The sequence below is a fragment of the Marmota marmota genome, unplaced genomic scaffold (assembly GCF_001458135.2).
Source record: "Marmota marmota marmota unplaced genomic scaffold, marMar, whole genome shotgun sequence".
Taxonomy (NCBI): domain Eukaryota; kingdom Metazoa; phylum Chordata; class Mammalia; order Rodentia; family Sciuridae; genus Marmota; species Marmota marmota.
The window spans coordinates 21,624,753-21,636,865 of NW_025999949.1; the positions used below are offsets into that span (position 1 = coordinate 21,624,753).

General features: G+C 34.6%; 1 protein-coding gene across 2 annotated transcripts in view; it reads right to left on the minus strand.

Annotated features, from left to right (window-relative positions):
• Nucleotides 1–12,113, minus strand: part of Atad2 (ATPase family AAA domain containing 2) — a 60,940-nt gene that overhangs the window by 45,733 nt on the left and 3,094 nt on the right. For both annotated transcript variants that reach the window (XM_048802086.1, XM_048802085.1), the window contains exon 2: nucleotides 2,427–2,575. In XM_048802086.1, the coding sequence (XP_048658043.1) occupies nucleotides 2,427–2,470 (44 nt within the window). In that variant the 5' untranslated portion in view covers nucleotides 2,471–2,575. The remainder of the gene's footprint in view (nucleotides 1–2,426; nucleotides 2,576–12,113) is intronic.

Below are 12,113 nucleotides of genomic sequence, written 5' to 3' on the forward strand. Positions count from 1 at the left end.
CATATTGTATAATCCCATTTATATAAATGACCAGAATAGTCAATCTAATCTACACAGAAAGTAGATCATGCTTCCCAAGAGATTAGAGACAGGCAGGGGTTAAGTGGGTCTAATAGACACAAAATGTCTTTTGGGGTTGATGAAATGTTCTGAAATTAGATAATGATAATCGCATACTATTGTCAGTGTACTAAAACCACTGTTTTCATACTTTACAATCATTAATTTTCTGGTATGTGAACTATATATCAATAAAAATTTTAAAAATAGGATTTCAAGATATTTTAGAAGGGGCTAGGAATGTGGCTCAAGTGGTAGTGCACTTGCCTAGCATGCATGGGGCACTGGGTTTGATTCTCAGCACCACATAAAAATAAAAGATATTGTGTCCACCTAAAACTAAAAAATAAATATTAAAAAAAGATATTTTAGAAGAAATCTAATTTTAAAATACTAACATATTCACCTTTAAATTCAGATTTAAAAAAGCAATTTATTGAATACATTCCCTTAATAGATTTCCTGAATAATAAATGGATTGTAAAAACTTTTGAGAACTTCAACACTAAAATTTTTGTATGACTTTGTAAAGTCAAATAAAGCTTATTTTTGTTTTATGTACATAAAACTGTAAAACCAACTACTAACAAAAAATATTAACATAATATGCTCATGCTAATATTTCCTCTTCTAGTTTCTGTTTTGTTTTATTCTGTATCACGTTTGTTATGTTCTGCTGTGGATCCTGATGACTCAACTCATCCACTGCTCTACTTGAAGTGCTCCAAATGTTCATTTACATATCATGTCATGACACCATATCAGGTGGTCTTCCTTGGAAGCAAATGGATCATTTATGGTATTAAGGTCAGACTCTTAACTCATAAATCTGAGATAACTAAGGCAGTAGTATTTGATGCCAACTCACTATAAAACACAAATACAGGGCCTAGCATTTTATGGCCATTCTCTATATGAGCACTTTCAACAATCCAGAATGTTTATATTTTTCTTGAGATTATAAAACATAATTACTCAAAGAGAATTCATAGACCACTTCATCAGCTTCAAGAACAGAAGATTTCAAGATTCAGAAATACTGGGCTTTATAGTATATTTTATGGATTCTAAAACTTGCAATTCCCTTCCCCTATTTTATTTTACCTTTTAGGTACTTGGGTTTGAACCCAGGGCACTTAACCTACCTCCCATTTTGAGGCATGGTCTTGCTAAGTTGCTGAGATAATAGATGTATACCACCACCATGCCAACTCCCTCTCCCCATTTTAATATCTCTGAAACTGGAATGTGTTTTACAACTGATGGTATGTATAGCTGATAATGTGGATTCCATAAATACAGTAGTAAACACTCCACAAATAATGAATGAAATAAAACAAATTTAAAAATACACAATTAAGTAAAAAAATAACAAAAGCTCAAAAACTCAAAAAAGCATAACATCATTTATTGGAAAAATATATTACATAAAATAAGAAAATTCCAGGCTATAACTATGCTTAGTGGTAGCGTGCTTACAGGTGAGGCACTGGGTTCCAGCCCCAGCACCACATAAAAATGAATAAAACAAAAGTACTGTGTCCACCTACAACTAAAAAAATTTAAAATGAAGCTTTAAAATTAAAAAATTCGATTTCAGAGCAGGAGGATTCATGTTTGTAAATCATTAGAAATTAATTATGAGAAGACCATGTAAAAACAAGCATTTCATTAAACAAATTTTACTGTAATTGGAGGATTCCCCCCCATTTATGTTAACCCCACCAAAACATTTTTTTTAAAGTGAATTTTCTAAACTAAACTTAGCTTTAAATTCCATGAACCAAATTCACTCCGATTCCACGAACTTCACCACACTACCTAATTCACTGAAATTGATTCCTGAACATGGGATTTAAATGGGATTTATGCCAACTACTCAGGGTTTTAGAGAAATAAAATATAAATATATACAAAGTATCTAGTCCCATCAAACTAATAAAACAACAAAACAAAAAGAATTTTGCCTCCTTTATGAAGGCTGCTTTAGAAACACAAACATACAGAAATGTACAACTGATGAAAAACTTGATAGCAAGCAATCAGAAATAGAACTATTTTCAATGAAGGCTTTGTTTGGACTGAAGCAGAACTAGAAACCATGAGCAAGTTATAATCACTAAGTTTTAACTACTTGTCAGCTTCACTCATATATCACAAATGCCATTTTTGAGCAAGAAAACAAAAAATAAAACTGTGTGTATAATCAACTTTTAGTTCATTAACATTCACTTGTGGCAATTTCATTTTAAATAAATTATGCTGGAATATTGATAACTGGTCAAAAACATTTTAAAAATTAAATGTAAATCTTTAATTACTACTTTAAAACTATTTTGAATTACTAGTCAATCATTTTGTATTACCTTGTAAAATGCCTGCCATTAGCATGCTTCTCTGTTATTTCCATATTCTTATCAAAACTAGAATCTGAAGAAGTCTGGGCATTTTTTCTCAACGACTTTAAAGCACGTGTCCGGTGGTAGGTTTCAACTTCCTTAACCGAAGACCCATCCTTTAAAAAAAAAATTAAGAAAGCCATCTAAGTTTTTCTTTAGGCAAAATCCCCAATTCAAATTCTGAAGCGTTTTTTCCGATTACAACTGTTACGACTACTGTCAGTGCAGGATCACTTTCATATCTAAACTAAAAATTTCCTGATAAACAAATATCAGCAATGTCTATGAAATAGTTAATATAAGATTTATTCCTGGCTTATGGTTCTATTTCATAACAAGTAGTCCAGATAGTGGAGTTCCACAACTGATTTTTTTTTTTTTAAATGAGCCCCTGTCCCACACCCTCTTCCCAGCTTTACTCTGTTGTTAAATTTTATCAGGGCATTTAATTTTGTTTGGGGCGGAAATATTTGGTTGGTTCACAGCTAAAGTAAGGATTTTTATGCCACAAGAATTTATCTAAAAATTAGACCGGAGTTCGTAAAATATTAAATGATTCATATGATTTGTTAGCACTGTTATCAGTGTGCTCATTTTAAGGATATTTGAAAAAAGAATATCTACACCTTCATCAAGTGTTCCAAACCTTCACTTAAACAGCAAGACAAGATATCACATCACGTGGCTTTTCTACAGGTGGCTGAAATAACTTTAGCTCTAAGACTTTCCATGGAATATCTTCAGGGAATCTATTTCCAGATTCTCAACTTCCCTATGTACTTTTTCTTAAAACCAATTTGCCTGAGAAAGCACAAGGCACCCCATTCTTTTGTCTTTCTTCCACTTTACAAAATAAAGTCCTATCACTCACCCATTCAGAATCCAACTCATTCAGATTCAGGACTGCCTCAAGGCATTAAAAACTTTCATAAAGCCAAAGGAAAAAAAAAATACTGAGGTAAGGTGTCTGGAAACTGAGTGACTGAGTAGCAAGCCACCTAGCAAATCCTTTCACTTGATAGGTTAGTTTTTTTCCTTTTTTTTTTTTCTTTTTGGTGCCAGGGATTGAACCTAGGGGCACTTAACCACTGAGTCACACCCTCAGTCCTTTTTATTTTATTTTTTATTTATTTATTTATTCATTTATTTTTGAGAGAGAGAATTAATATTTATTTTTTAGTTTTTGGCGGACACAACATCTTTGTTTGTATGTGGTGCTGAGGATCGAACCTGGGCCGCACACATGCCAGGCGAGCGTGCTACCGCTTAAGCCACATCCCCAGCCCAGTCCTTTTTATTTTGAGACAGGGTCTTGTTAAGTTGCTGAGGCTGGCTTTGAACTTATGATCCTTCTGTCTCAGCCTCCCTAGTTGCTGGGATTACAGGTGTGTACCACCACACCTAGATTTTTGTTAGAAAGTTTCTAATATTTGCTTTCAACAAAATTGACAGGAGACCTAATAAAGCTAAGAGACAAAAATAAATTTTTGAAAGTGATTTTTGAAATATTAAGCCAGAAAAACTGAGTGACACTATCAAACAAAACTCCTTTCATTAATATCTACTTAGTTATATGTATAATGTTTTCTCGTTGCTTATATTTATAAGAAACAGAATTGAACACTGTCTTCATCAATAACAAATACATGAGTTAGCTGGATAGGTAGGGAGACTTCATATGAGACTAAAAAAATTTTATTTTCTATGTTTAGTCCTTTCTAATCAAAACAGACGTTTTTGTTTTTTTAATTTATTATTATTAATTATGCTAACTTGATCTACAAGTTTTATTTCTTGGAGCCTACAGTCATAGAAAAGTAGGGAAAATTTTCAAATTCTGTTTTAAAAGAATGAAAAGCTGGCTGATAAATAACTTTCAAGCATAACATATCAAGATAGAATTTGGTGGGTCAAATAGACTAAAAATGCAAATTAAAGGGGAAAAAGAATCAAAGTAAATTTTCTGTTTGCTAAAAGAGCTTGTTCGTGTATCATTTTTTTAAACATTTCATGATACATCAAATAATTATGGTTCTCAGATTCCAGTAGATATAGCACAAATGGTAACTTAAAACTGTATAAAAGACTAAGAGCTAAAAAAAAAAATTTAGGAATTCTCGGAAGAAAACATAGGATTTGGAAAGCTTCTCAACTTTAAATTTGGCAATGATTTCTCAGAAATGATATCCAAACCAGAGACATCAAAACTAAAACTTTTTGTGCATCAAAGGATACTATCAACAGAATGAAAAAGTAACCTACAGAATAGGAGAAAATATGTGCAAATCACCTATCTAATAGGGAGTTGATAACTAGAATATATTAAGAACTCCTAGCTGGGTATGGTGGCACATGCCTGTAATCCTCACCACTTGGGAGGCAAAGGCAGGAGGATCTCAAGTTCAAGGCCAGCATCAGCAATTTAATGAAGCCCTGAGCAACTTAGCAAGTCCCTATCTCAAAATAAAAAATTAAAAAAAGGATTAGGGATACAGCTCAGTGGTAAAGAACCCCAGGCTCAATCCTCACAACTGAAAACACAAAAAAACACTCATATTTCAACAATAAAAAATAAAGCAACCAATTAAAAAGCAAAGGATGAATAAAAAAAGTGGCATATATACACAATGGAATATTACTCAGCAATAAGAGTATAAAATCATGGCATTTGCAGGTAAAGAGATGGAGTTAGAGAAGATATTACTAAGTGAAGTTAGCCAATCCCCAAAAAACAAATGTTGAATGTTTTCTCGGATATAAGGAGGCTGATTCATAATGGGATAGGGAGAGGGAGCATGGGAGGAATAGACAAACTTTAGATAGGGCAGAGTTGTTGTAGGAGAAGGCATGGGGTTAGAAATGATGGTGGAATGTGATGATCATTATTATCCAAAGTACATGTATAAAGATACTAACTGGTGTAAATATACTTTGTATACAACCAGGATATGAAAAATTGTGCTCTATATGTATAATAAGAATTGTAATGCATTCTGCTGTCATATATAAATAAATAAATGAATGAATGAATATGCAATGGACAAGAGAAAGACACACACACATACACACAGACAGACACACAGAGGTAAGTGGTGGGGGAATAAGGTTGAGGCAGGAGGATCACAAGTTTGAAGCCATCATCAGAAATTAGTGAGGCCCTCAAAAATTTTACGTGATTCTGATTCAAATTTTTGAAAAACTGGACTGGTGATGGAGCTCAGTGGTAAAGTGCCCCTAGGTTCAATCTCCAGTCTCTCTGTCTCTGACTCTCTCTCTCTCTCTCAAACACACACACACACACAAACACACACGATTGGGGTGGGGAAGAAAGGGGAACAGGAGAAAAAAGGTAGGGCAGGGGAGAAAACAAGTACTGGTAGGGATATAGAGAAACTGGGACCCTTGTGTATTGCTGATGGGAATATAAAATGGTATGGCAATATCTCAAAAAAAAAATTAGACACAAAATTACCATATGATTCATTTTCTATATGATACCACTTCTGGGTATGTGCCCAAAGAAGTGAAAGCAGACTCTTGAATACCCATGTTCAAAGCACTTATTCAATAGCCAAAAAGTGGAAGTTCTCAAAAGAATGGATAAACAAAATGTGGTACATACAATGGAATATTATTCTGCCTTAAGAATGGAAATTTTAATACATGCTACAACACTAATTCTAAAGATACTAAAATAGCATGTCGCAAAAAGTCAAATACTGTATGATTCCCCTTATATGAGATTCCTATAGTAGTCAAATTCAGAGAAACAAAGTTGAAAAAGTTCTAGAGGTGGATATTGGTGATGATTACAGAAAAAAAATTTAAGTTTTAAGTTACAGAATTGTAATTTAAGAATGGTAAAGTTCATGCTATATATATTTTGTTACATAAGAAAGTAAACACCACCATATTCTGAGAGATTAAAAAAGATTTGTTTCCATAGGAAAAAAGAAAAGGGGGTGGTGATAATACTGAGGGGAAAAAAAATCCCAAATCACTGGGATTACAGGCATGTAATCCCAGTGACTTGGGAGGCTGAGGCAAGAGAATTGCAAGTTTGAAGCCAGCAACATAATGAGTCCCTAAGCAACTCAGCCAGACCCTAACTCAAAAAACAAACAAACAAACAAACAAACAGGGCTGGGGATGCAGAATACTAGTAGAGCACCCTCAGGTTCAATCTCCAACACCACAGAAAAAAGAGATTCCCAGAAAAACTTGGAAAACTTATCTTCTAAGTAGTATAGAAAAACCCTTTGATTTGCATTGTGAATGGCTTGAGTTCATCCTCTCTAAACAAAACACTAGGCAGTAAAGAAGGTTTTCCTCAAAGGTGTATAGAAAAAACCAAAACAGACTTCTGGCAGTCTCCTACAAAGAAGTATACGCTGGGGACTTTGAAACTCTCAGTAATTTTCTTATGGCCGAGGATACAACTCAGTGGTAGAGCACCTACCTGACTAGCATGTGCAAAGTCCCGAGTTTGATTCCCAGAACTACCAAAACAAAAACAAAACAAAAAGACCCCACAAGTAAACATGCCCATTATAATTAGAAAAATGCACAAAGATGAAATTGTCATCCTTAATTCCAGCCATCCACAGAAAACCACTGTTAATCTTTTGATGCATAAACCAGTCTTTTCCTATATATTCACATTACTTTTTTTTTAAATTGTACTAGAGGCAGAACCTATAGCCATAGCATACATTCTACCACTGTACTACAAGATTTTTAAATTAATATTTTTAAAAATATTGTTTAGTTGTAGTTGGACACAATGCCTTTATTTTATTTACTTATTCTTTATGTGGTGATTAGGATCGAACCCAGCACCTCGAATGTGCTAGACGAGCACTGTACCGCTAAGCCACAATCCCAGCCCTAAAATTAATAATTATAATGTTTAATAACCTTTTCCTAAAAATACAAATATTTTTCCATGTCATTAAATGTTATTCTAAAACTCTTCTAAAATGAATCAACATTTTCAGTCATTACATGAATCTACTTAAACATCCTGCTTGGCTGTGAGAGTACAGTTAAATAGGAGAAATAATTTTTTTTAAAATATTTTTTAGTGTTGACGGACCTTTATTTTATTCATTTATTTATATGTGGTGCTGAGAATTGAACCCAGTGTTTCACACATGTGAGGCAAGCACTCTACCACTGAGCCACAACTCCAGCCCCAAGAAATAATTTCTAATGACCTATATAGCACAGAAGGATAACTATGGTTGACAAAAATAAATTGAACATTTTAAAATAATTAAGAGAAAATTTTCAATGTTCCTAACACAAAAAAATGATATATATCTGAGATGAGACATACTAATTACCTTATCTCACACTTTGTATAAATGTACTGAAAGGTCCTACTATACCCCATAAATATGTACAATCAATCTCTAAATAAAATATAAAAGCAGGCTAGGGATATGGCTCAGTGGTTGAGTGCTCCTGGATTCAAAAAAGGGGGGATTTTTTCCCCCTCGGTATTATCACCACCCCCTTTTCTTTTTAAATAAATAAATAAATTTTAAAACTTCAAATTGCTTTATGTATTATTGCAATTTTTTTTAAAAAATGGTTTTTAGTTGTAGTTCACACAATACCTTTATTTTATTTATTTTTATGTGGTGCTGAGGATGGAACCCAGGTCCTCAAACGTGCTAGGCGAGAGCTCTACTGCTGAGCCACAACCCCAGCCCCAATTTTTTAAAAAAAGTTCTTTTAGTTGTCAGTGGACCTTTATTTTATTTATTTGTGGTGCTGAGACTTGAACCAAGTGCCTCACACATGCTAGGCAAGTGCTCTACCACTGAGCCACAACTCCAGCCCTATTATTGTAATTTTTGATGTAATAAATGCCTCTAAATGAATAACTGTGTACAGCTGATCTTTAAAGGGAAATTAGCAGTTATTAAACCAAAAATCATAGTTTAGTATGGTTAATTAAACTAATTCCTAAGGAATAAGTTAAACATCAACTGTTAAGAGTTATTAACACTAGATGTCAGAAATGGGGACTTTCACTTTCTACTTTACAGCATGTATTACTAGAAAAAATTTCTAAAAAGTTCAAACAGAGAAAGCAATCTGAAAACTAAACCGGATGTCCTTTTTTATTCTTTTGCTGAAATCTACTTAGATGTTGAGAGCACTGATAGTTCTTTTTTCTTTTTTTGGGGTACCAGGGACTGACCTCAGGGCACTCAACCACTGAGCAACATCCCCAGCCCTATTTTATATTTTACTTAGACAGGGTCTCACTGAGTTGCTTAGCCCCTTGCTTTTGCTGAGGCTGGCTTTGAACTCATGATCCTCCTGCCACAGTCTCCCAAGCCGCTGAGATCACAGGTATGAGCGACCATAATGGCAAGCATGATCACATCCGGCAAGCACTGATAGCTCTTTAAACAAAATTCTTTGTTTTTAAACATTAGCAGCATTTTTTCCCCCCCAGTCGTACTGGGGATTGAATTCAGGGCCTCACACATGCTAGGCAAACACTCTACCACTGAGCTACATTCTGAGCCCAAAAGCGAAGTTTTAAGAGACAGAAGAGCAGGGCATGGTATTGCACACCTGTAATCTCAGAGGCTCAGGAGGCTGAGACAAGAGGATCATGAGTTCAAAGCCAGCCTCAGCAACTTGGCAAGGTTCTAGGCAACTCAGTGAGACCCTGTCTCTAAATAAAATACAAAAATGGGCTAGTGGGCTAGAGATGTGACTCAGTGGTTGAGTGCCCCTAGGTTTAATCCCCAGCACCAAAAAAAAAAGAGAAAGAAAATATATTTTGTTTAAATTAAGTCTGTTACGACCTTGTAGAATAACAAAAAACTTCCCTAAAGTAGACCCAACTGCACACTAGAAATATTGTTATTTTTCACAAGATCAAGTTGATTAACACTTTCAATTCATGACAAAAGTGGGAGGGGCCAAATCAAATGTAAATTCAACAAATGAGGCTTAAACAGATTTTAAAGTCATTTGCAATACTGACATAAAATGTCTCATCCTAACTTTCCTTGAAAGCCTGAATAGCAGCATATTCTAAACCACAATGGTATTCCTATTATACCAAATATAGTTGATATTCTCATTTGCTTCATCTTTAAAAATAAGAATGGGCTGCATGTGGTGGTGCATACCTGTAATCCCAGAGACTGAGGCAGGAGGATTGCAAGTTTAAAGCCAGCCTCAGCAACTTAGGCCCTAAGCAACTTAGTTAGACCCTGTCTGGAGGTGGGGGGAGGGGGGGAGTAGGTGGGAGATGGAGATGTAGTTCAGTGGTTAAACACTTCTGAGTTCAATCCCCTGTACCCAAATAAATAAGAATGGATCAATTCCTCACCATTCACAAACTCCAGCAATTTGGTTTTTGCTTCTACACCACTTACCGTGAATGCACAACTATCTCCCAATAGCTGAGTTCAATGGCTTTTTATCTACCTCACTGGCTTCTTTGGAGTTACTCTGGCCCTTCTTTAAATGCTTTGCTCTCTTGGTTTATAGAAAATGCTTGGTTACAAAGTTCAACCTCTTCTCACCTTTAAAATATACCCATTGCTCACACTTCTTCTTTTTCTTTTGCTGTTTTTTATTTATTCTCAAGGATATGTAATCCTAACCTTTTCTCAGACCCTGGCACTAATATTCCCAAGGTCTACCTTTCACCTCTTCTGCTGGAAATAAGTCTTCCCCCTTCCTGTGTCCTAACAACTCTTGGTCCCTGTGTTGTATTATTTGGCATTTTCTCTCCAGTTCTACTATTACCACCTTAAATTAAATTCTAGTTTTCTGTTTTGGTCTAGTGCAATAAGGACCAAACTCTGGAGAGTACCTACATTTGATTCTTTGCATGTTATTTACAGATGTATAAATCTTTATAAGGTATCTGAGCCTGTTTATATATATTGGGTATTATGCCTAGCTCAAAGCAACTATAATTCAAGTGGTAGCTATTACCATCATAATCTTTTAACTCTCATTTACTGACTGTAATCCATGTTAAACTCTATTGAACCAGATCCCTTTTCTAGTTCCTTACAGCTTCCTAAATAAAGGAACTTCTAAATCTAAAATCAAGAGTCTTTCAAGCTTATGCATGAATGCAAAGCTGCCATGTCATCCAACTCCAGGGGGAACTACTCACTGTCCCATATCAAAATCTCCCTATCCATGCTTTGTGGATACTTCACTGAGTTGCATACTTTCATTTTTCTATGTTGTTATGCTTCAAGTTAAAAATTTCCCATGTTGTACACAGACTAGTGCTAAGTTCGGAATATCTTTCCAGACTTCAAATAAATATATTTAAGAAAAATAGTACTTTCTACATGCTGCAACATGTTTTATCTAACAACATACTGAAGGGTGAAAGTGTAGGTAAATACATCCCAATCATCACCCCCCACACACTATCCATCCTTAAGTGTCTCTTCAAAATAGAAAACAACCCTAAATCAAAGCATTTTAGACTTGTGAAAGTACAGAAATAGACAATGGACAGTCTTGACTCTGGAGGAAAAAGCAACTGCAGACAAGGCTCTAGCTCATAAGGTTGTTAAGATGAAAATAAAAGTTCAAAAAATAAAGTCAAAACAATAATACAATATTCAGGAAACTTATACAAGAAAAAAACAAAACACAAGTCTCAATAGAGTGAGACCATATTCAAAATGTAAAAGTAGAATGTATTTTAATAAACAGGTGTAGACACTTTCACAACTTGGAGACAAGGTCAGCCTCTATAGACCAAGAAAAATTCAAATTGTTGAATTAGTATGAATAAATTTAACCATCTGTAAAAGTAACCTATCCTAAGAAATGTCAATAAAATATAGCTGAAGGGACTAGGAAATGTATGAACATAAGCAGAGTGATCAGAGAGCTGTCTCTGAAATACATGTTTGATGCTTAAAAAAAAAGGCAAGGTATAATCCATTCAAATGTTCTGGATGTAAAGCCCCCAAATTAGAATATCTTCCAACCATAAAGGTATTTTTCATTTTTGACATTGGTGAGTTTTTGTAAGTATAAATTTATCACCCTTCAACACTATCCATTTATTTTAATCTAATCCCATACACACCAAGTAACCTCTGATTATAATTTGGTGCCTTGATTTATAAAAGGGAAGGGTACTTGACTCCAAAAAGTATTTTTAAAAAATGTATAATCCTGGCCTGGAAAGAAAAATCCTCCACCCTATAACACTCAGTTGAGTGCATTCTAATTACTCAATCACCATGTGGCATTTATGGCAAAGTTTCTGTATACTGTTAGGTCTCCTAGACTAAGTTCGTTTTAAGCAAAGAAAATCAAAAACCACTATTTATTACTGATCAACAACATGCTAAGTTTTGTTCTAGGTTCTGGAAATACATTGCTCAATAACAAGTCAAAATCCAAGTTCCTATGGAGTTACATTCTGATTTGGGGAGAGAAAAATACTTAGAAAAATAGGAAACTGGGCTGGGGATGTGGCTCAAGCGGTAGCGCGCTCGCCTGGCATGCGTGCGGCCCGGGTTCGATCCTCAGCACCACATACAAACGAAGATGTTGTGTCCGCCAAATACTAAAAAAAATAAAATAAATATTAAAATTCTCTCTCTCCCTCTCTCACTTTCTCTTTAAAAAAAA